The 26,498-nt window shown below is 34.9% G+C and overlaps 1 protein-coding gene and 1 long non-coding RNA gene across 2 annotated transcripts; both read right to left on the reverse strand.

The window, feature by feature from the left end:
- Positions 1-1,096: 1,096 nt before the first annotated feature.
- On the reverse strand, positions 1,097-4,273 carry LOC129273035 (uncharacterized). Its single transcript, XR_010296819.1, has 2 exons — positions 3,939-4,273; positions 1,097-2,648 (listed from the first exon to the last, which is right to left on the reverse strand). It is a non-coding gene; the product is annotated as an uncharacterized LOC129273035 (long non-coding RNA).
- Positions 4,274-7,623: 3,350 nt separating this feature from the next.
- LOC129281727 (aromatic-L-amino-acid decarboxylase-like) lies at positions 7,624-23,829 on the reverse strand. The gene is made up of 8 exons (XM_064095591.1): positions 23,819-23,829; positions 18,587-18,827; positions 17,929-17,995; positions 17,294-17,388; positions 16,766-16,924; positions 12,262-12,360; positions 11,528-11,629; positions 7,624-10,616 (listed from the first exon to the last, which is right to left on the reverse strand). Exons 1-8 carry the CDS (start codon positions 23,827-23,829, stop codon positions 10,338-10,340), a joined length of 1,053 nt encoding a protein of 350 aa, XP_063951661.1. The 3' UTR covers positions 7,624-10,337.
- Between the last annotated feature and the right edge of the window lie 2,669 nt (positions 23,830-26,498).

Below are 26,498 nucleotides of genomic sequence, written 5' to 3' on the forward strand. Positions count from 1 at the left end.
TTCACGGTTGTAAACTGCGCACGAGCAGAAAAAGGTCATTGGAGACAACCATGAAGGTGGCTTTCAAATTCACTGACATAGGCATTTGTGATTTGATGATTATACATGTATTCCTTTCAAAATATTTATCACATCCAAGCTGAAGAATAATAAATAGAGCCTTCATAATCACTGGTATTTGACAGTAGCCTAAACAAAAGTCAAATGTGCCAGAGGCAGACAATAAAACAGATTTCCAAACTTTATCCCTGATGTACTATTCTAGCTATTCTAGCCACCTGGTCTATACAATGCATTTTGTTCCTAGAATTTGAATACTCTACCGGTAAAGCTTACGCAACATCTACATTTGAAAATTATAGTGCTTATCCTTATGAAAAATCACAAAGGTCATTTGAGAAAAGTTTATCATGAGCTAACCGTGAACTGGCTTATTCCGGTGAAACAGTTCTAGGCATGTCTAGGTGGGCTGATGATGACATATCCCCACTTGTTCTTTTGTATTTTATTATATGAAGTTAGGTTTATTAAAAAAATTTCTACCAAGAACTAAAACAATAGGATCGACAACTGATTAAGTGCATTAGTTAGTTGTTGCCGCATTTCATTTCATCATAATGGAGACACATCATTTACACAGGTATGAAAAAAATGAAACAATTATTTCATGTAATAATATAAGAAAAAGGAAAGGGGGATATGACATCATCAGCCTACCTAATGAATATTCATGACGATGTGCATATAACTATTTCACAAAATATTGATAAATTTTAAAATTCAATAACTTTATTTCTTATCCGATTTGATGAAATTTTCACCATTTTGCTCTTTGAATTTTACTTTATTTTTAGATTTAAATATTTTCAGCCCGGACCATCCCTTTAAGAAATAATTTCAGTGATTTATTCACTCGCTCTCTCTCTGTTTAATATATTTTCATCCTCACTATCAACCAAAGTGTACAGTAGGATTAGCCCCCTGTTTGTCTCTATCTGTCTCCCTTCTGTCTTTCTCTCTCCCTCTCTCTCTCTTGCTCTCCTCCTCTCTCTCAATCCATAACCGTGAACATCAATAGACCCGTCTACCAACATACTAAATTTTTTATTTATTATTTATTACTTTTCATGCGAAGATAGTACTTGACAATGCGAACGCTTATGCGAAAGCTTGCCAGAAAAAGCATTGCAATGGCCACGATGGCTGATGCTGAAAGAGAATGATTTGCTAGCGACTGCAAAAATTACATGATAAAAAGTTCCAGGGATGAATTTTAAATATATAACCAATCAAATTGATGTTTTGTTGCACAAAACAGAAGATCAATTAAAAAATATATATTATTTCCATTCTGATTGCAAGAATTACGATTGATTACGCAAGCTCCAATCGAATTTCGTTTAACGATAATTCCCCTAGGCACCCCAATCCACCAGGAGATAGCAAAACAATCAACCAATCATTTTTGATAAAGCATAATAAAAATATAACCAACTTTCGAGTTTTTTTAATCGATTGTACAGAATATGCAAATAGATTTGCATAGATATATTTATTGAAGTATTTATTCAATCGTAAAATGCACTGGCGGATCCAGGAGGGGGGGGGCACAGCCGGCCCGTGCCCCCCCCTTTGAGAGGCACAATTAAAATTTGTAATGTAAAAGTGTGCCCCCCTGAAGACCTTTTTTTTTCTTGTCAAAAATGTTCGTGGACGAAATGTCATTATTTTAGGTTAGGTTGAAAACCATTAAAAAAATTTTTTTTTTGCCTGTCAAAAATTTTTCCTCGGGGAAAATGTGCCCCCCTTTTTTTTATCCACAGAAATTCGGCTTTATTTTTAATGTAAACAGGTAAAAGAACGTCTGAAGATGTCTCAAACATCTGATATTATACAAACATGAAATATTATAAACGATGTATATAGTCTATTTAGTTTCTGGTCTGTTTTTTTTTTCAATATCATCTCTTTTCCTTTCGGAAATCATTTGCAGATGACTTGTCGATGCTTCGTCTCATTTTGATATTGTCCCAACTGTCGTCACCCAGTTGCCATGACCGTCGTCATCGCCATGATCAGCGTTGCCATCGTCGCATTCAACGTTGCAGTCATGGATGAAAGTACCAATGTGGATCAAGGTGATGGCTTTTCCTTAGAAAAGTACCCGAACAACATCGGGTCTGGGGCTTCTTCAGAGGCCAGGGAGATTTCGTCTCGTTGTCCAAAAATGAAGTTTCAAGGATTCATGGCTGATATTTGCTCGGCTGATGAATTTAATCATTGATAATGTACTGAAGGTGCATGTTAGTTTATTAACGTGTGGTTAAATTAGAGAAGCAGTTCTAATACCACATTCCAAAGTCTATCCAGACTTGAAAAGTAAGATGGCGATTTGACCCAGATAAAAGTAGATGAAATGCTTTGTTTCGTGCGTCACATAGCTGCCGAAGTTGCGACCCACTATGCAATGCCAAGTAGGGTTGAACTTCTTGTCGAATTCCTTCTTGACGTGGGCTGCGATGTCCTTCTCGATGTTGAATTTTTCCATTGCCTGGGAGGCGCAGTCGATGGCGTCTTGCTGCATATCTTCTGACATATCAGCGTTCTTGATCACGGCCTTGCGTTCAGTCATGGTTGTAGATTTCCTTCTGTAAATAAAAAAAAGAGCTAATGAATTTTGATTACAATAATTTTATTGGACCCTATTACAAATGAGCACGAACGGGGATTTTAATCTAATTAGGCCTACCATGATTACGTCGACCGACAATCCGTTTTTATCTAAAGTTGAAAAAAGTTGTCAACATTAAAGCTTGTCCTATACTAGGATTGTCTGTCATAGCAACGACTGTATATGTTTCTAAAGTTCCGCGCATCTAAACAACGGAAGCAGTACGAAAACAGGGACTCTTGACCATAATCATTTGAACTCCTTTTTTTTTATATTCAAAGGAGTGCATTATTGGATACATTTGGGAATAAACGAGCAATGAACACAAATGCATACAACAGATTTAAGCTCGACAAGGACCCAGTGCTTATTTTTACTCATGAAGTCATAAGTCGAAATCAATATCACACATTTGAAAAAAAGTACTGCAGAATATTATGATGCATTAAAAAAAAATCCAAAATATAAATGACATTTCAACCTTAAAAACATGAAGTATGTCGAGAATATTGGACTGTTTGAACAAGAACGCATATTCCATCGAAAGTCAAAATTAGCAATGTGTATGCTCATAATATCCGACCAGATGCAACGAAAAGTAACCATCATTACAAAAATTATTTCCTAGTATCTGGCCAGCAAATATGTGGTTAGATACAGGGGCGGATCCAGGAATTTCCAAAAAGGGGGGGGGGGGGCAAATTTTTCGGAGGAAATTTTTGACAAGCCCCCCCCCAAAAAAAGGTTTTCAACCACAAATAAAGGATATTTCGTACCCGAAGAAATTTGACAAGCAACAAAAAAAGTCTTCAATTTCGAAAGAGGGGGGGGGGGGGGGGAAACCTCGGTTTAAATGGCATTTTTACATTAAAAATTTAAATCTTGCTTCTTAAAGGGGGGGGGCAGCATGTGCCCCCCTGGATCTGCGCCTGGTTAGATAGGAATCTTTTGTCTACAATCTGCAAGAAAAAGCCAATGAAACGCATGCCCGACATAATATCCTGCGGCATCAAACGCGGCTAAAATGAATGAGACGACACTCCTTCGTTTTTTTTACCTCATTGGCCATGTCACTGCCGCAACAGGGAAATCTCCCTGTAACTCTTGTGAAGCTCGCTAACAAGATCACAAATGAAAAAAATTTAACAATTCTGTATCTGCATCCTAAAACTATCAATAATTTCCCATATCATTTTTGATACTGAGAGAAAATCGAACATGTTTTAATTTTCACCTTAAAAAGAACGTTTGATTAGGCCTACCTTACCTTCAATCAGAAAGATGACGATCGAGCCAGAATGTCGAAATAAACAGGTATCCACCGGATCCACCGGATCGGCGCGAATTAAGTGAAGCAAATTAAATGGCAAAGTAAAGATGCTTTATTTTCATCTAAATTATATTGGTCCGCATTCCACAGGTTTTTTTTCACAATCATTGAAACTCGGCCTCCATTGACCATTCCGATGAAGCTTTCCTATTGGTCAAAGTGATGAATATATCCGTAGCTTCTAACAAGATGATATGCTGAACTGCTGAGGTGGTTTTTAAGAAATGTTCATTATTAGCACGCCTCCGCTTATGCTATACAAAATGGACCATGCGTGCGAGACGCGTTCGTAGCTTATAACGGTAGCTTATAACAAGATAGGTCCGTTACATAACACCTTCGTATTGATGACAAACTGCGGCTGCGGTAAATGCCATTACAATACTTAGTTTGCATATCGGGTGGGGGTACAGTTAAAGTTGGCGCGATTTCGAGGTCCCCCAACAATTTTCAAAATGCTAATTCAGAAAAATAAAAGGAAATAGATAGATGAATAAAATGAATATTATAGATAGATAAATAAATTGCTAGATACATGTAGATAGACGAATAAAATGAATGAATAAATGAATGGATAATTGGATGTATAAATGAATGGATGAATGAATGAGTTACCTAATCAATTAATGATGAATATTTGAATAAATTGATACATCACTGGAATTTATCATAATTTATCAATTTGTTAAATGAATAAACAATTGAATAATAGATTTATGAATTAATGGATAAACTTAATAGAAAAACGGAAATACCTTTGGTGAACTTGACGCTGGATGGGTCGTTTGTCTTAAAATATTATTTTAAAATTCGTTTCTTGTAGTGACACCATGCATATTCGCAACAATGGCAACAATTATTAACCATACAATTCTTTATAAATTGACAAAGAACTTCATACGTATTTATATCTATAAAAACAAAGAACATAGAATTTACAGACCTGACGGCACTTTATAAAGATAGACTGACTAATTAATTCATAACTGCATGGTGCTTCCCTATACTTTCCTTTCACCGACAGAAAAAAAGATGAAATAAAACATTTTAAAAGCAAAATGAAAAACTTAACACTTCCACTTTAGCCCCCTCCACCTCCCCCGGTCGTCTCTCCTCCCTACCAGAGCAACCTCAGTATAGTCGTGACTTACAAAAAAAAAACACCCAAAACAAACGTTATAATCTTCATTCTGCAGTTAACCAATAACACAACAGATCTCTTTCCTCTTTATATTCTTTAACATTTCATATTACGATCTCGTTGGTGAAAGAAAAAGTGAGCAGGAGGGGGGGGGGGGGGTGCTGTAGATTGTCGGTAGGCCTATGCGTCACTGCGCATACCTCAACCATTCTCATTTACACACATGCCAATAACCATTGTCCAGACCAGGCGCCAGTAATAGGGTTTACCAACGAATGGCGTCGTTGAGGTATTTTGTTTAGAAAGAAAGGTAGCCTATTATAATAAGGGGGTACTTGGATTATGTTCGGACGGGTGTGAGGCTCGGGGCTTGAAACCCTCACCCATTTCAAGGGTCATTTGACCGTGAACAGGTACCCATGTCTAAGGATTCTCCTTAAAATACATGCAGACCCATGCCTAAGGATTTTCTTTAAAATATAGACCCATTTTCCAGATTAATTTTGATATTCATGCAACCCAATGTGTATGTAGGGTACTGTATACGGTCGGCCGAGTTTGCCAGATATGCATAGAGTGACGTACCCCGGTGCCCATTGCTATCGTACTAAGATGTGGAAATACGACAGGTATGATCTATATACTATAGTCCCGGGACTAACATAGACATTTCCGGGGCTTGGGGGGGGGGGGGGCTTATCCTGGGGATTCTTATAAGCATTTGTTTTTTTTTTCAGTAACGGACCCATGTCTAAGGATTATTCACTTGAAAATGTGACCAATGGCTAAGGATTTCTTGCAATAGCAAGACCCATGTCTAAGGATTCTCCTTAAAATATAGACCCATTTTCCAGATTAATTTTGATATTCATGTAACCCAATGTGTATGTAGGGTACTACTGTATACGGTCGGCCGTATTTTTTGCAAAAACGACCCACTGTCCAGAGCGGCACATTCTCGTATGCGATATACCCGCGAGTATCAGCATGGCGGACGAACGCCCTTGTGTTTGTAAGTAGTAAAACAATGAAGGGGGGGGGGAAGGGGAGGAATTAAGGGGAAGAAGAAGAAGGTGCATAAAAATAGATCTATAATGTCATTTAACTGAGAGAGAGAGGGGGGGGGGAATCCTTTTTGTCAAGGCCCATTCCTTACCAAATGGACCCGCACGCACACGGCGCAACCTCAGCGGGTATTGATGGACACAAAATTTATCATCCAACGATACTTCGATCAGTAGCTTGTAGCGAAATACACTGAAATTTGCACACAGCGTCGGTGACGTCATCTGGGGTTTTGGCAGACTATTTTCCCCCTCATTTAGATTTTGAAAACCTACATTTCTTACTGAAAATTTTCACAAAATTCACCAAAATTGTGCACGCAACCCTTCAATTTCACGTTAGATAAAGGCAAAAGCACTCCTACGACAAGCTTGATCAGTCGCTTTCAATTTTCTTCGAATTTGTATGCCTCTTGCCCTCCTTGCAACGCAATAAAATAACAGTGGATAAAATGCGATCATGGTGAGCGCAAGTAATTAAATCTATGTTATTTTGGAAGTTAAGAATTGATGCATTTCTTCGAGGGTCCAATCTTGATTACGTCTTTACGTTTACAAGAATCGGGGTTTTAAAAATGTTTTCAAATTTTCCGGATCCTTTTTACTGTAAACAACCCTTTTAACGTGCTTTTATTAAAGGTCAAGTCAACCCCAGAAACATGTTGATTTTAATATATAGAGAAAAATCCAACTAGCAGAACGCTGAAAATTTCATCAAAATCGGATGTAAAATAAGAAAGTTATGACATTTCAAAATTTCGCTTATTTTTCACTAAATAGTGATATGCACAATTCAGTGACATGCAGATGAGAAAGTCGATGATGTCCCTCACTCACTATTTCTTTTGTTTTTTATTGTTTGAATTAAACAATATTTCATTTTTTTTTTTACAGATTTGACAATAAGGACCAACTTGACTGAACCTTATAGTATTCAACATTGCTAGTTCCACATGTTCAGGGAGGAATTAATTGTTGTTACACGTATACCGACCAGCATGTGCATATAACACTGTTTTGTGAACTTTCTTATTTCAAATCCGATTTTGATGAAATTTTTAGTGTTGTATTCAGTAGCGTACCGTGAACCGCAGGAGACAAAGCATTGGGGGGGCAGTGCATTGTCTGTGAACAATGCTTTGCCCCCCAATGCTTTGTCTCCTCCGAGTCACGGTACGCTACTGGTTGTATTTGATGGATTTTTCTCTTTTTATTCAAATCAACTATTTGGTGGGGTGGACTTGTCTTTTAACCATCAATGTCCTCCTTGCCCCCATCTCGCGGACGCAAGCATGATGGTATGCTGCAGCAAATACCATTCTTCATAGTAAACCTTGTTACTGAGAAGTGTAATGACATTTTTGATCAGTTGAGCTGATCAACGAAGACAAATGATGCAAAGATACATCTAAATCTTGGAAACCTTATGTCATTTTACAATTTTGAGTAACTTTATTCGTCAATAAATTAATATGTGCATTCAATTGAAATAAATAACAGACGACGCAGAACGCCTTACAAAGAAACTAATATAGACATTCAAACATTAAACACCATGATTTAAGTAAAGTTGATGGACTGTACAATAAGTGGAGAATTTACATCAAAATAACCATCTCTAAAAAATAAATCCACATTAAATTCTAATAGTTAGTACTGTGAAAATGTAACAACGATTTTATTTTAATAGAATTACACATGACATATAGTAATCGTAAAATTAAAAGCTTATTTCATCCAGAGTATTAATATGATACATACTTTACGAACGAGTGAGTGCATTATGAATATATATAGATCCAGGCCTATATAGCTGATAAAAATGAATATAAGTTAAATCGATTTGCAATCTTGTAAGTACAAATATTGACATTATAGGCCTATGACTTTTCTAATGCAAATGTGTGGCCCGCACCTGCGTGTATAGGCAACATCTTCATTCTAAATGCGTCTTGACGAAAACAAACTAAATAGGATTACATCGATCAGGGTAATGCAAATACATTCAGGTAGGTATAATTATGAAGCCTGTATGATTGCACAATTCAGTTATGACTGATTTCATTTGAAACAGTCTTGGTGACTTGCCTTATTAGTCGATGAAATACAAGCGCGCGCGCGCGCGCGTGTGTGTTCGATCTCACTTAGTTTTCGCTGAGCGAAGGAAAAAAGAATGACGAAAAATGCCCGTCAGAGGTCTTTATCGAAAATTGGCAGATCCGTCTTGAGTTTCAAAGCTGACGAAAAATTGTAATTATGTCGTTTGTCCAGAGTCAAGGACTATATATAAACTGCTGTTTTGATTCACAAATTTTTGACAAAGACTTCTTCGTTGTTAGATTTGTCATGAGGGCATTTGACAATAAATCTATATATGCTCTCGAATCCTCAGTACATCGTTGAGCGTAAACTCCTATAATTATGGTGGAAAACGAACACGGATTTTTTTAGGACACACAGCACAGCGATGACGTCCTCGGTTCAAAGACCCATTGGAAACATCCAAAATTATATATTCTTTCATAATAGGTGTATACATTTAAAGGGGTACTCCATGCTGAGAACAAAATGATTTAAACAGATAAAGAACAATCAAACAAGACACTGAAACTGATTTGATCAAAAATCGGATAAGTAATAACCGTTATGGTAGTTTAAAGATTTGCATTATTTCAGTGAAATAGTTCTATGCATGTCTTCATGAATATTCAATGAGCAAATTGATGATGTCATATCCCCACTTGTTCTTTTGTATTTTATTATATGAAATTATGTTGATTCAAAATTTATCCTCCAATAATTAAAAAAATGGATTGACAACTGACTTTATGAATTAGATAATCATTGCTGCAACCTATTTCATTATAAGGGGGGCATATCATACACATATGTAAGGAAATATGAAATAATTGTGATTTCAAGTATAATAACGTGAGAAAAGGGAAAGTGGGGACATGACTTCATCAGCCCATCTTATGAATATTCATGCCGATGTTCACATAAATGTTTTCACAAAATATTTCTGAACTTTAAAGTTCGACAACTTTGTTATCTGTTATCAGATTTGATGACATTTTCAGCATTTTGCTCATTAAAGTTCACGCTATTTATTTTGATATAATTATTTTCAGCCTGGGGTACCCCTTTAAAGAGTCTCCCATTGACAACTAAAGATGTCCTCGGTTGTAGAATAATGTCATAAAAATTATCATTTTCGATGATGATGTATGACATTCCTCCATTGCCTATATTCCTCGGTATGTAGTGACATACTTTGATCATAAACACATGATGTGCTCGATATACAAGTGTGTGTGTGTGGGGGGATCTGTGAGGTGTGGGAGGGTGTGTGTGTGTGTAAGGCATGAATGATGAGATTTCTCCCTTTAAAAAAATAAATACTTTGTACTTTTCACAGAGTGACAGCTCATCGTTTTTTTTTTGTTCCGACGAGTGGGAATCTTCAAAGTAACATCGACTTGACCAAATGGCGAGATATTTTATTTTGTTATGTTGACGCAACCTTGTCGTCATGTCGACATGACGAAATAGGGTATCTTGCCAAGTCAAATATGAAAAGCTGTATGTTGACATTGTGATATAAATTATCTCGTCGAGTTGACTTATAAAAAAGTTAAATTTCGTCAAATTGGCGAGATATAAGTCACAAAGACGACATGCATACTTTTATGAGTCAATGTGGCAGATAAGGTAGGCTATTTCGTCATGTCATGATAGCGCTATTTAGTCGACGTGGCAGATAACGTAGGCTATTTCGTCATGTCATAATAATTAACGCTATTTAGTCGACATGGCAGATAACGTGGGCTGTTTTGTCATGCATAATAACGCTATTTAGTCGACATTGCAGGTGAAATATCTATTATAAGTAGAATGAACTTTACAGCTTCTGGATAAGGTGATTGTTCAATAAATACAAAAATGATTTAACAAAATATTCAAATGAATAAATTATTACATAATAATAGGTGAAGGTCAATTTTTTTCAGAAGACTGGTCAGAAAAAAAGAGAATGATTATATCTATCATTTTGACCAAGCAGAGTAGAGATAAAAATATACATTAGATTATGACTTTGATTTTTTTTTCCTGAGATCTATGAAAAATAGGTTACTCTACTGAAGTCGGGGCGTGTCCATTGGTCTTCTGCGCCGGCGACACGCATTTGGTTGACGTAAGCTCATCATTTCCATTAGTCCCCTCAGCCAAGAGTTTCGTAGTGAGTTCTGTAATGACATCCCATGCATGAATCATGTGTCTTGATGCGGTCTCTGATCCACACACCGCCATTCTGAGGATGTAACGACCTTTTAGCACTGAACCGACCATGTGTATCTTGCCGTCTGCATTGATCCGATCCAGTAAGATCTTATTCAAGTTGTCGGAGCCCTGGCGAGGTAAGAATATAAAAATATATTTAATGAAGTAGTAGATCCGTTCCTTGACATTCAAGAGTCAGATTAAAAGCATAAACATATTATTTTTAATATTCCAACATCCGGGTTTGGAATCACATGGAATATGAAAAAAGGGGGGGGGGGGAAACAACCAAAATGATATGATAAAAAATCATATGAGAGTGATATCATTACCAACTCATAATTTAACACAGAGAGAGACACAGAGAAAAGATTCTTAAAAGAAAGCCGGCTAGGGTTCTATGATGATTGTCCCGTATATAGAACCTTCAAATGATCTCTAGAAGTGCTTTAGAAGCCGTCAGGTTCTTGAGCTTCTTGAACACGTACGTAAAGACCTTTTTTGGGAACCCTTTTCTCGAGGGTTTCAAATACGGTTCAAAACTCACACCTCACTCGCACTGTGTTTCTAAGAGTGAATGATTGATGGAAAGAAAGGCATGCCAGGAAAAAAAGACGTTTTAGACCAAGACGGATCCAGAATTTCATTATTAAAAAGGGGAGCTGGTATCCAAATTGGTGAAATTGTTTTGGAACAAAAACGCCATGCTATTGATTTTTAAATCATAATGTCAATCTTATTTTATTATTATTTAATGCACTGGTGGTTTTTCCTCTTTATACGTCAAATTCATTAATTTAAGCAATGTACATTATTTCACTCGCTTAAAGATTTTTCAGAATAAAGCATCGAATCAAAAATTAAGACTCAAACTATATATATATTTTCTTCTTTGCTATATTATGACCATTGTAAGGTTATACACCAAAAAATTTGCGTATTCTTTTTACTGAACCACCGAATTCAAAGATACAGACAAGTGAAAATGTAAATATATTCTGTTACCTCCGGGTGTTACCTAAAAAGAAAAAATATCTTACCTTTAATCTGAAGCAGACGAGACCCAGAACGACCTCCGCAACGATTTCAAATCGGTTGTCACTGACCACGAGCGCTTCGAATTCCTTCGCAAGAGACACGTGCTGGATAAAATTGCAATAGATGAAACAGAGTTGGAAAAATAATAAATACGTATGTGGATACGTTGCAGGGAGGAGGGGGCTGTAAATTTGCATTCATTCTTTCACATCAAGACTTTCTCCGGGAACTTTCTTTCATTTTCTTTTCATTTGTAATCGTTCAGTACCACAATTGTGTATGTGTGTTTTATCATAACTTCCTCAAATCATTTTGATTTCATGGTATTGTAAAGGAAAAATATCATGTTTAACTTGAAATTTATCTATAGATTATAAGTGTGTTGGGTTTTGAAATTATATGTATAGAGATTTCTAGAACATGTAGAATATTCTATTTTGTATTACTATTCCCTTTGTTGATTATAAATTGTCAAAGAAATATGTACAGATTGATTCTAAGTCCGTTCTAAGTCTACTTCTGGAATAGGCAATTTAAAATGTTTGTGTATATTAATTCTGATGCAATTATGTTAATGATCTCATGTTATTAATTATTTTCACATGTTTTATATAATGAGGAATAAATAAAATATGATTTTAAAACAAACAAAAAATAGTCATAAACAATAAACAAATTTATCGAGACGTCTTTATCCAAATAATCATAGGATTAAAAAAAATAATCTTAGGTTTACCTTTCTAATGTAATCTTGAAGTTTTTCTACCCCAAACAGTCTGAAAACAAACCAAAGCTTGAGAGATCTGAACCGGCGACCTAATGGAATCTGCCAATGCTGTTGAAAAAAATGAAGAAAACCTATCAGATGAGACATTGAAAATGTAAAGTTTTAACAGGGTGTTTCTCATTAATATTGTCCGGACAAAATAACTATTTGGTTAATAAACCTCAAACAAGTTGAAGTAGATTTTTTTTCACCACAATGCATTTCCATTAACTTCCCGAAATAAGACGTACCAGTAAAAGTCTAAAATAGCTCCATGGAATTAGAGTAAGGTTAGTCCGACCATGGACCTATTTGCTAGTAGGTCCATGGTCCGACTAAGTGTATGAAGTTATCTTTTTTTTTCAAATTGATCGCGCAACTTCTGGTCGGGTCGACTCCAGGCGGGTAAAATCTTTATATCAATTTCTGCCGTCTTCTCCATATAGGCAACTTCTCTCGCTTTTCAGCTCATTACTAAACAACCATAATTTGGGGGCAAACAGGTACCTAATTTAAAAAGAGGAAGGTATACAATTCGTGTCGTATTTAATTAAAAAAAGTACAATTTTTTTAAATCAAAATTTTATTAAACTTCATTTCCCTGCACATTCATCTCCTGTCCTGTTTTGCGCCCTCAGTTTGAAAGTTTGAATGACACTTAAGTTTCTTTATCATTCAAAATGAAGCGCTTCAGGATAATAGTCAAGAAATCATCCTTTTTTATATAATTTAAATAAATCACAGAAGTTTCAACTTTTTGCGCACTATTTTCCTTGTAATGAAGTTCAATCTTAGAAAATCAATTGAATTAGACCCGATGGGGTATTAGAGATATCTGCATTTGATGAAACGTCCGCCCTTTGAAATTTCAGAGTTTCATTGCTCTGGGCGGGGAGGAATATCTTCCTCCCGGCATATACCCTTCTTCTCCTCTGTTTTGCGAGTTAAAGATATAATTGTTTGTAATCAAATCTTATCTTTCCGAGGAAAGCATTCATTTTAACTTAGAGAACCCTAATCTCGAGACCCTTTTTTTTGGAAAAAACTTTATAAAACGCTTTAGCTTCCGCGCTTCGCGCAGGCTAATTATTATTTTGATTTTCTCCATTTTATCCCTTTTTTGTGCGTTCACAATCACTTTTGAAAACAAGGTTCAAAATCACAATATAGTCAACTGAATTGGAGCTGATATAGGTACTAGAGACAAGAGAGACGGCTCCTTTTCATTTTAATTTATGAAACACTGAAAGCTTCGCGCTTCGCGAGGGGGAAATTCCCCCCCCCCCTCCCTGCACCCACCCCCTAGGGAGCGCGCTTCGCGCGCTCTGTAAGTGTTGGCACGCTTCGCGAGCATTTACCGCCCCCTCCAAAATGAAATCCTCGCTACGCGGTTGTAGTCACCTTTCTGCGATTTTAATTTCATTAGATTTTAGTACGTCATTTTGGGGACTGCATGAAAATGCATTTCGGCGAAAAAATATAATTACTACAAGAGGAAATTTACAAAATAAATAAACACGGCTGAAAATAAAAGAAAGAAAAGTTACATATTTTGATTTTAATGAAATATATATGATTTTGGGGTCACAAAAAGATGATGACGTGGGCATAGGCCGATCCAGGGGGTCGAGGGGCCCGCCCCCCCCCCCCTATTGGCGGAGCAAAAAAAGAAAGAAAGAGGAAAAAAGAAAAAGAAGGGGAAAGAAAGGAGGAAAAAAGAAGAGCAAAATAAGCGAAGGGAGACGAGTGAATAAATTAAGGTCAGGGAAAGACTTGGAAAATGATTTGAAAATATATATTTCATGTTAATTTATCAAAGTTTCGCTCGCGCTTCGCGCTCGCATAGCCTGTTTCGATGAGATACATATCTTGCTAAATAGGCTGATACGAAGCTTAAATGTCAAGTTTTGAAGTCAATATACAAAACATATTTTAGCTCGGACATATCGAGCTTTTTTGTTTGATTTACAAATTGATTTTTTTTTAAGTGCTCTGTAAAATGTCCGTTTTATGGTGTGAATATCATTTGCAGCTTTTTGCGCTGTGCGCTCGCATTATTTGATTTGCCAAGTAGGCCTACATATTGTCTTTGTTTATTCCATAAGATTCTTTATATATTAATTCTATAACAAACTACTTAAAATCCCCCTTTTATGACTGTTTATCAAAAATTTCGTCTCGCGATTTGCGCTCGCCGCATTAATAGTTAAAAATATATCAACTCATAAATCCTATTCATGATTACAAAAAGTGCTTAAAATATCGAGTTTTCAGGCCTCTAATGTCAACAAATTTTTACTCACTCATAAGGCTTATTACATTAAAAAATATGATGATAAAATTTTCATGAATTCCTAATAACTAAATTGTCAATTTTTCAGAAAGGAATATCGACAAGTTTCATATCTCGCTTAGGAAGAGGAATAGGAAAAAAGGTCATCATTTTCATATGACAAAATGTCCTTAGGCCTAGAATGTCCAGGTCCTAGGTCAAACTAATAATAAAAATATCACCTCGCGCTTCGCACTCGCATCATTTATTTAGTGTTATCCACTTACACTTCACCATTTTCCTACACAGTGCTTTAGATAGTGCTTGAATTCACCCTTTTCATACCAGAATATCAAATATTTTCCGCTCGCGCTTCGCGCTCACATTATTAATTTTCATTATAAAAAATGAAATGTATTCAGAATGCCCAGATTCTGTCTAACTCTAAAACCCGCGCACACATGTTTATTGAGATACGCAGCTTGATCTTCATTCAAAAAGTGAGAAAAAAAATTATCCAGTTTGCGCTCGCATTATTAGTGTAGGAACTTCCTTTTTCATGATTTACAAAACATGAATAGAGTGTCCCATTTTTTGGTCTCAAATCTCAATTTTTTTCTGCTCGCGCTTCGCATCAATTGTTTAGTTTTAGACCTATACCGTTTATTTCAAAAAGTGCTCAGAATGTCAATTTTTTTAGGTCGGAACGTCACAAAATTTTCAGCTCGCGCTTTGCGCTCGCATTATCTAAAAGTTGAAATATGTATTTTTCAGGACAAAATACATGAAATTTCAAAGATTTTCAGCTCGCGCTTCGCGCGTCCACTACTCAAATAGGGCTTATGAGATAATTATTGTTTTTTATTTATAAGAATAAAGCTAAGAAATGACTGTTAAGACATCGGCGTTTTGCCCCCCCCCCCCAATTTTTCACGACCAAGAAAATGGGGAGAAAATGAAAGGGATAAGTGTGAATATAGGCCTGTAATTTTTCAAATGTTATGTCAAAATCTATCGCAAACTTTGATTTTTGTAATTAAAATGTCAAAAATTTTGCTCGCTCGCAACTTCTTATAAATTTAACGCGATATGCCGTATCAAGCCCCCTCACAATTTTTGGCTCATTACGCCACTGAGACAACCCCTTCAAAGAAACAAACAAAACTCAACTTTGAGCGGCCGATCGGGGAAAATATGGGTGAAAAAAAATTCGGCCCCCCTATTGGCGGGAGCTGGATCCGCCCCTGGTGCGGTAAAGGGATGATTTTGTAATGCAGCGTTCATGCGTCATCAACTATGGTTTCACATTTGCGGATAAAGAGAACGGTTATGGAACTGATGTTTGTTATAAACACAATCATACATGCGTCATGAAGTATGGTTTCATAATTATTGATAGCAAAAAAGGACAAAAATAGTGATGAGAGATTTTGCGTATTATTTTTTCAAACTTTGAACCAGTGAAGATTTTGTTTTGTTTAATACTAAAATCAGAACTCTTCATCTCGGTGTCACGATGTGTTTTGGAGAAGGGATTAGGTAGAAAAGAGGAATTAAGTGAGAGTACACGTATGAGAGGGACACGGGCAGCATTACAATGGAATTAGAAAGTGCATGAGTGTGTTCAGGACTTCAGACAAGGATCAACTTTAGTCGAGAAAGAATGACATTAAAAATCAAAATGAAATATAAAGTGACGCGAAATGGAGTTATCATGATCACGTTGGTCATGATGATGACAAAGACGGAAATGAATGATGGTGCTGCTGAAGATAATAAAGATGGTGATGATGACGATGATGACGATGATGACGCTAATAATGACGATGGTGGTGATGATGATGTTGATGATGACGATGTTGATGATGTTGATTATGATGTTGATGATGACGATGTTGATTATGATGTTGATGATGACGATGATGATAGTGGTGGTGGTAATGATGATGATGGTGATGATGTTGATGATTAAATGATGACGATGTTGATGATTTTGATTATGATGTTGATTATGACGATGTTGATGATGGTGATGCTGATGTTGATGATGACGATGTTGATGATGATGTTGATGATGATGATAAGGGGGATACAACGAATGAAAAAAAATAACATGAAATAATGTGACAGCATTAATTGATGGGGTAGGATACTAAGGTAAATAACGAGACAATTAAATATATGATCAAAATGATACTATACCCTGTAATCTATGACAGTGTCTTGGTGATGGTGTTTGAGGTAGGCTGGGTTAACATGGAAGGCGCCCTCTAACGCGGCCCTATCTTTTACCCATAGTGCCGAGCAGTCGAAGGTTACACGAAGAAACTTGTGAGGGTTGAAGTTGAAAGAATCGGCGAGCTAAAATTGAAAATAAGATATACCATGTAAACCATCAAGCTAAAAAAGACTATTAAGCTAAAATTGTATCCAAGGGGAAACAAAATATTCAAAATGATGATAGAGGCTTTCCATATTGTGCTTCTACCAATAGCCATGAGGATGTCAGTTATGAATAACTTCATGAATGAAGGAAGGAAGATGGTAAATAGACAAACGAATGCATACATAAAAGGTAGAAAACTGATAATAAACACAATGTCAGCATATGAATATCGCACTTCAAAATACATCTCATGGCCAAAGGCTACATTCAACAATTTATGGAATATTACTCCATATTGATAATTATGGATAGTTTTAAGTAATAGAAGGAAGACAATGACTTACTTCAACACCGTTTAATAGATGTCTATATTCAGGGCATATAAATGCACTTCCGGCATACGCTGCATCAATATGGAACCACAGACCTTCTTCTTTACCTATAAAATGAGGGGAATAAAAGAATTATAATTAGCCTAATTTACATTTTGTATAATTGAAAATATTGGCTTTGGTTTTTTTAACGGCAAAGTTGATAAATATTGTCTGAATATTTGTTTGACAAGCCATGAAACCCCCCCCCCCCAAAAAAAAAAAAACAATCAGAATGCAGGAGACAGATATACCGCACACAAACAAACACACAAGAAGAAGATCGAAAATGTGAAATATGATATAATTCTATGAATGCTATTTCAAAATCCATAATGAAATTAGATAGAATATCATTTCAAAAAGGTAAAAAATAATTGATCGATCGCGACTTCTTTGATATTTTGCTCCATTCGCTACGTTGTACCTCTCAAAATTTTTGGTCTCATTAAGCCATACTATATAGCTGGCGAGATGATGCGAATGAAACAGATGAATGAGTGGAATGTAAAACACACACACACACACATTATTTTTTAATGGAACATGTATGAAATATTAACGATAAATTACATAGTTTAAGATTTGCCTCCAGCATTAATACTTACATATTGGTCCCAGCTCCTTCAGATTATCGAAAGCACATGATGTGGTTGTTCCAAGTGTGGCACAGAGCTGAAAAGTGTTATTGATACAATATTCAATGTCAATGATCATTCATAAAAATAGACAAGAAAAAAATCTTTTCAAAATGAATGTTAAGCTGCAATCGAAGTAAAGAAAATAAGCAAAACTAAAAAAAAAGAACGGCAGAAGTTAAAAGATACCTTACAAAAATTACACGATAAAATTATTGAACGTTTCGACATTTCTTAATGAAAACCTTCCATGAATTGCCAGCAGGAAATCATTGCACTTTCATAAAAAAAAAATATGACCATACATGTATCATAACGCATAATGGAATAGAAAATCGAATTTGTAATCCAAACATCTGAGAATCTACCTAAATCCTCATCTGCTCCGCTAGAGTTTTTTTTTGGAAGTCCATACATGCAGTTTTCCATTTTGAAGATTTATAACATCATTTTCAAAGTTTTCGGACCCGTTGCGTAATATACGCGTACTGAGAAAGGCTGAATATTAATTATATTTTAGATTATTTCTTTTAATTTCCTTCATATTTTTATTTTAAATTTCCTTTTCAGGTCCTAAGTACTTAAAGCTTATCGTGATTATTAATAAATCACTGAAGGCGTATCTTACATAAACAGGGATTCTTCCTTTGGCCTTGTCTTCCTCTATTGCTTTCTTGAGTACATCTCCTCTCAGGGAATGTTTGTCATCGGTCGCTAGCTGTCTGATACGAAGACTAGCGATCAAAGCTGCTCGTTCTACAGATGAATGGCTCTTTCGAGAGAGAGGGCAAGAGGAAGAAGGGGGGAATGTTGCACCCACAAATGTAATAACGCCCTCAAATGTAATAACGCCCACAAATGTAATAACACTTTACCCACAAATGTAATAATTTCACTCACAAATGTAATAATGCACTTTACCCACAAATGTAATAATTTTTGATCGCCCACAAATGTAATAATGACTTTACCCACAAATGTTATAAATTTGAAGGGAATTTTTGGCGATTTCGTTCTAAACTAGAATCCTATAGTAATGCGTTCATACAGCACAAAATTGCAAAGTCTTTTTTCCAGACCTGGTTAATTAAAAAATTATAATATAAGTCCAAAGTCTTTTTTCCGTACCCGGTTGTTTCAAAAATTATAATATAAGTCCAAAGTCTTCTTTCCAGACCCGGTTGTTTCAAAAATTATAATATAAATCCAAAGTCTCTTTTTCCAGATTCGGTTATTAAAAAAATTATAATATAAGTTCAAACTAAGATACGATAATGATATTCCAGTGGAACAAAATTGAGAACAGAGCTTAGTCTTTTCTCCAGACCCAGTTATTTAAAACTGGTGGAATTAATGTGTTTGTTGTTGTTTTAACTTATGCGCTAAGAGTAAATTGAGAATCGAGCGTAGTCTTTTCTCCAGACCCAGTTACTTAAAACTAAAATCTAAAACCCTATAGTAATACGTTTGTATAGCACAAAAGTGCAAAGTCTTTTTTCCAGACCCGGTTAATTCAAAAATTATACTATAAGTCCAAAATCTTTTTTTCCAGACCCGGCTGTTTCAAAAATTAGTATATAAGTCTAAAGTCTTTTTTCCAGACCCGGTTAGTTCAAAAATTATAATATAAGTCCAAACTACACTGTAAAAAAAACATTGAATCAGTAGTTAACACTTAATGTATTTAAGTAGAATTTACAATTTGTAATTATTTTTCGTTGTTTTTAAGTAGTTTCAACTTGTCTTTTAATTTACTTGATTTACTTGATTTATTTGGGTTCAATATACATTTAAGAAAATTCACGTATTGATAGCTTGCTTTGATTGAGTAAATCTAACTCAATTAGGCAAAGATGATTATTACTTATAAAATCATGTTGAATGTACTTATATTTTCAATTAACGCCATATTTAAATAATGCATGAATATTCATTAGAGCAAGTAAATGTGTTTTTTTTTTAATAACTGTCATTTCTATTTGTGTTTGAAATTGTTTTGGATAAGGGTGTGCTAACTATTGTATTCTTTTGTTGAATCAAAGAAAAGGCAACATTTAATAGTCATTTAGCAGAAAATTATTCTCACTGTTTTATTTGTAAGAATGAAACGATCGCGTATAAATATCAATGTCAGTACCTATACATGTACAGGTAAGTGACAATTCACAAAGTCTAATATTTGGATAAAACATGTATAAAATGAAAATGATGCCACCAAAAGTGGGACGATGGGGGAGCGGACTTTCGAATCACGAAAGTCCATCCACTCCCCCATTTGATATTTTCAAATATTTTAGTGATTGTTTTACTTAATTGAATTAAGTTATTGTAACTAAATCTTTTGAGTAAAATGGAAGCAAAGAAAATAAGTAAATTTTACTTAAAACTGCCAAAGTCATAAATACTTGAAAAAATTAAGGCTTTTTTTTGCCACAATTTTATTAAGTAATTTCTACTAATTTTTTTTACAGTGTAAGATACCATAATGATATTCCAGTGGAATAAACATGAAAATCGAACTTAGTCTTTTCTCCAAACCCTGTTATTCCAAACTTATAAATAACAATACAACAACAACAAAAACAGTATAAGACCCCATAATCTTATTAATACTGGATAACATGGACATATAGCATAGTCTTTCAGCCAGACCCAGTTATTTTTTTCAAAAAATAACTCCAAATCTAAGACCAAACAATCCTTCAACATAAGAACCTGTTTTAAAAAGAGGTTTAGAGCGTTGTCCTTATCCCAGACCTAATCATAAAAAAAAAAATACGAAACAAAAAATCTTCTAAGGTAAGACCCTATCATATTGTTATTCTTGTGGAATAACACGAGTTTGAAAACGTACTCTTTCCTCCAGACCCGGTTATTTAAAAAATGAATTAAAAAAACTTCAAATCTAAGACCAATCTTCAAAAGTTACACCCAGTAAAAAAATATGTCTTTACCCCACACCCAGTTTTTTTAAATAATACTAAGACCCCCACAATACAGTATAATAATGCATGGGTAAAGCAAAAATCCTTTCTCCAGACTTGGTTATTATTTGAAAAAAATGAAATAGTTTTTACAAATATTTTAAAACGAATACCCAATAATCTAATTACTGTGGAATAACATGAAGATCGATTGTAGACTTTCCTTTAGACACAGTTATTTCAAGAATAAAAAAGCAATAAATCCCAACCCCCAACAACGAATCTAAGAACCAACAATCCTCCAAATTGAGACCATGTAGAAAAGCACATGTTTAGAGCGTTGTCTTTATTCCAGACCCAGTCATTTAAAAAATAATCTAAACAATCTTAAAAACATAAGACTTTGTCATATTCTTATTCCTGTGGAATAACACGAGTATTATGCTTAGTCTTTCGTCTAGACCCGGTATTTAAAAGATAAACAAATATTGAAGAAAAAAAATCAAAGCTAAGACCAATCTTCAAAATTAAACCCAGTTAAAATGCTTGGGTTTTGAGTTCTCTTAAAAATACAAATAAAGCGTATATTAATCTTAAAACTTGGACCCCAGCATCTTCCAAACTATAAAAACCCTGTGAAAGGCGTAAATATGAATGATACACGCCTTAAAACTCAAGATAACAACAACGCTATTCTTTGTTAATATCGTTTGTTTTTATTGTTTCTTATAATTTCCTATTTTGAAATAACTGGGTCTGGAGCAAAGACTACACAATATTGCCATGCTATTCAATGTTGATAAGATTGCAGGGTCTTTGTTTTGTTGTTGTTGTTGTGCTTTTAATGATTTTTATAACTGGGTCTGGAGGAAAGACTGCGCAATATTTCCATGTTATTCAACTTAAAGAGGATCGTGGGTCTTTGTTTTTTATTATTATTATTAATTTATTATTATTATTATTCATTTGTTATTTGAAAGATCTGGGTCTGGATGAAAGACTACGCTATATTTCCATGGTATTTAACAATAATAAGATAGTGGGGGTCTTTGTTACTTGTTGACTCTTTAAAAAATATTTGTAATTTTGAAATAAGTGGGTCTGGAGGGAAGACTACGCTATATTTCCATGTTATTGGCGCAAATATTCACTACTGAATGATACGCGCCGTATAAGCTAAAATAACAACAGTTATTCAACATCAATAAGATTGTTGGGCCTTTGTTTTATTATTATTATATATCTTTTTTATGATTTGTTATCCTAAAACAATTGGGTCTTGAAGAAAGACTACGCTATATTTTCTGGGCGTTGTGGCGTGCGCCTGTAATCCAAGCTGTGGGGAAGTTACAAATTGATGCAGAGGTTCGAGGTTCGAGCCCTGGTCACGTCTTTCGGACGGTGACGTTAAAGGTCGGTCCCAGACGTAAATAATCATATCTGATTGATACACGTCTGACAAAACTCAAATACACACACACACACACACACGTTATTCAACATCAATGATATTGTGGGGTCTTTGTTAATATTGTTCTTCATGATTTGCTATTTTGAAATAACCGGGGCTGGAACAAAGACTACACCATATTTCGATGCTTAAAAGGAATGGAAAAGGAAAAAAAATGATAATAAGCTATTGAAAATGAACAAAAGCTGTGGCAAAAATAGTCAATCCTGACTGGTTGCCAACCAAGGAAAGGAAGAAAGGAAGAAGAAGAAGAAGCTATGTAATTCAATTCATATATCAATTCAATTTCAATTCAATTCTGGTTGTATTGTGAAAATGGTACACAGTAGACCGGCCAAACGTCAAAAAGGCCTCTTGGTAAGGATTCGACGGCAAAATTTGTTAATGCTTGGCATCCCAGCTAAAAGTCTTGCTAAAATACCAAGGAATAGCGTACGGCCGGATGCCAAGCGCACTTTTGCGTGAAAGTGTCATTTTAGCGTGAGATCTGAAAGAATGTCGAAAATCACGCATTTTTATATTTTACGGAATAGGTTAAAATTTCTAATTACCCCTTGATATGCGATCCTTTTTATTTGAATTTTCAAATTATAAGTCTGATAAATATACATTTCAAATTTGAATATTACACACACGTATATGGCGCAGTGAAACATAAAACCGCGATTTCCTCAAAATAAAAGTTTGTGAAAACTATCAATAGTTTGACGTTTTTTACACAACTTAAATTCTTCGATTTAAATGCGTTTAACCATTGAATGTATAGTAAATGTCCTAATGTTACAAATATTACAAGAATTTTCAATTAAGATGGAATATATCTCATTTTATTTTATCCGAAAAGGGTTAATGTATATTTTACCAGGTGCGCATTTTGAATTAAAAATTAAACATACCGTACATTATGTACATAATTACATGTATAAAGTACATACTAAGAGTTTTTATACTTTGGAAGTTTGGATAGCAAAATTTGTCATTTCTTGGCATCCCAGCTTAAAGTCTTGCGGAAATACTGAGGAATAACGTACGGGCGGATGCTAAGTGCACTTTTGTGTGAAAGTATCATTTTCGCGTAAAATCTGAAAGAATGTCGAAAATCACGTATTTTGATATTTGACGAAATATGTTAACATTTTTTATTACATTTTTTTTAATTTTGATATGCGATCCTTTTTATTTGAATTTTCAAATTAAAAGTCTAATAAATATACATTTCAAATTGGAATATTACACACACATATATATATGGAACACAAAATCGTGATTTACTCAAAATATAAATTTGTGAAAACTATCAATAGTACAGAATGTTTGTGTTCCGCATCTCAAATTCGTCCATTTTAACGCGTTCATCGAATAAACACATAATAATTGTTGTCGTGTCACATATAGCGAAAAAAATTGAAATAAGATGTAAGATATATCATTTTATGTGATCCGAAAGAAAACAATGTACATTTACCGGAAGCGCATGTTTTATAAAAACAAACGGCGCATAATACATCTATATTGCACATGATTATATACTATTTATACATACAGTATATAGATCAGTGCGATACCCGTCATGATTTGAGGGTTATGTTTACGTTTGTAGAGTTATGCTGCTATGTTTATTGAAGAAATCATATCTTTTGTGAAAATATGAATAAGTATTATCATAAATGTTTCTTGGTCTCTTTCATTGCAAGTTAAGATTTTTACTCGGTTCATTTTACATGTTTTACTTGATTATAACAAATCTATGTTTAACTTCAATTTTCGCATTTGCTGTTATCATAGGTCCATGCTCATATATCGTAGTCTGAGACAGATAATACTGTACGTGCACAGGTAAAATTATACATTCAATCTATATTACAATATCTGCGCTGGACTCTAGTTATCAGCCTTTAGATTTGTTTGTCATGATGTTCAAATGACTGCATTTCGCAACATGACAATGCATGTGATGAAATGAGTTTTGAAAAAAAAGGAGAATTAAAATGTGAACTCTAAGAGCCTACTCTTTGGGTATTTCAAACATCTTTTTCCACATTATGAAAACTTTTAGCTCATTCAAATGGTTATAGACCGATCTATTTATTATTTCTGGTCTAATGAACTCACTCTAAAAAATATCGGGTAAAAGTTCCCCATGAGGGTAATTATGTGTCCAACCAACATTGGGCATTTCTTTGGGGCATTTTTATTTATCCAGTGTGATGAAAATTTTGCCCATTCTAAAGTAATTGCAATATTTCCGTATTGGGTAAAATACTGCCCCAAATTGGTTGGACACATAATTATCCTCGTGGTTAAAATTTTACCCAATATTTTTTACAGTGCTGATCAATTAAAAGAGACCGTAGTTGCATGAAACAATGCCTTCTATTCTAAAATCAGAAAATTGGGCTATGGACACTGACGTAGGCCTTTTGATAAAGATGCATGGAAGTGAGGGGGAGGGGGGAAACTTGCCCCAAAAAGTTTCAAGAAAAAGCAAAGAACAACAGAAGGAAAAGAATGGAGAGAGTTGGGGAGGGGGTCAGTGGATTGTCTCGCTTCTCCAGCCCTCTGTTGTTTTTCTCGCTTAATGTCGACGACTCGCTTATTTTCTAAAATTTTCTATTAGCCCTTTCCTTGATTGCTTCTTATATCTGAACTCCAATATATGAGGGTCTTGCTCATATAACTTTACAAACTAGATAGAAATGTGTATTTTTTTTTGCAAATTTATTTATTTATTCATTTATTTAAAATGACCTCAATTGAGCGTAATATTGTATTTAAAACATTGATTTCTTATTGAACATAAATTCTGCCTTAAATTAAGGCTTTTGTTTAAAAGACTCGGTCACTCAGTACGCTCACCAGCAGTGCAGCTAGGATTTTGTCAGCAGAGGAGCACGGGAGGGGGGTTGATATTTTGCAGGGGGTACCAAAATAGATTTATTCATCAAGTATTTATTATCAAGTACATATTAGCTTTATTCTCACAAACATGATTAGGTATCTGACAAGGCCTAATTAAATAATGAGAGCGCAAAGCGCAAGCAGATTTTTGTTGTATATGCCATGAAATTTAGAGCTGAAAATTAAACAATACGTAGGTGTAATTATGAACATGCTTCGTATCTAATTATCATATTGAAAACATTCAGAAATTTGTAATATTCTGACATGAAAACGGGGCATTTAATACATATTTTTTCAATAAGCACAATCTGTTTTTTTTTCTTATATTCCAATCTGTAAACTGGACAATTTAATGACGTTTTGAAATAAAGAACACTATGTATCTATTAAAAAAAAACAGTACAAGCGCGAGCTGCTTTTTTTTTTTTTAAATTAGAAAGGAAACATTCTAAGGCGCGATAGCTCAATCGGTAGAGAGGGGATTCCGGTGACCTGGCTTCGATTCCCACTTGGTGCGCTTGTGCCCTTTGGTAAGGCATTTAAATCCACATTAAAGAACACTCGGAGAGGACCTTAAGCCGTCGGTCCTCTGGTTGCTTGCTTACAAGCATTCATGCTTGAATGAGGTAAAACAAATCACCACCAAATCATGAACATTATCAGTATCTAATTAAACGATGCGAGCCCGAACCGTGAGTTGAAAATTTCGAATTAAAAACGGAGCATTTTAAACATGTCTTTCATGGCAGAAAAGGATATATATCTCACTAAACAAAAATGTCAGCGTGAAGCGCGAGCTTAAATTGGAAGAGAGACTGAGAGCTAATAATTGGATATGCTATCACATTTGTTTAATAATAAAATTGATGCGTATTTACCTAAACAATGCGAGCGCGAGGGGCAAGCAAAAAACTTTGCATTTTCTAACCTGACAATAGCATGTTTTTTAACAGATAGCAAGCTGTTTATCTCATTTGTAAAAGAAAAAATGCCAGAGTGAAGCTCAGGTTGAAAATTTATTCGGCATCTTTTGTAATCTTGAGTAGGGTGCCTATCTCGCTAAACTAGAATAGAAAAAACTCCGGTATAGTACAGATTATCTTTGGAACAGATTATTTTGAAAACGGGATATTTTCAGCCCCATGTAATCCTTTCGGACACTACACATGACCTTAGTCAGCGAAGGGGGGGGGGGGGGGCATGGTCCTGGGAAGCGGGGGTGCTGAAGCACCCCCAATATTTTA

This window comes from Lytechinus pictus, chromosome 2 (genome assembly GCF_037042905.1).
Source record: "Lytechinus pictus isolate F3 Inbred chromosome 2, Lp3.0, whole genome shotgun sequence".
Taxonomy (NCBI): domain Eukaryota; kingdom Metazoa; phylum Echinodermata; class Echinoidea; order Temnopleuroida; family Toxopneustidae; genus Lytechinus; species Lytechinus pictus.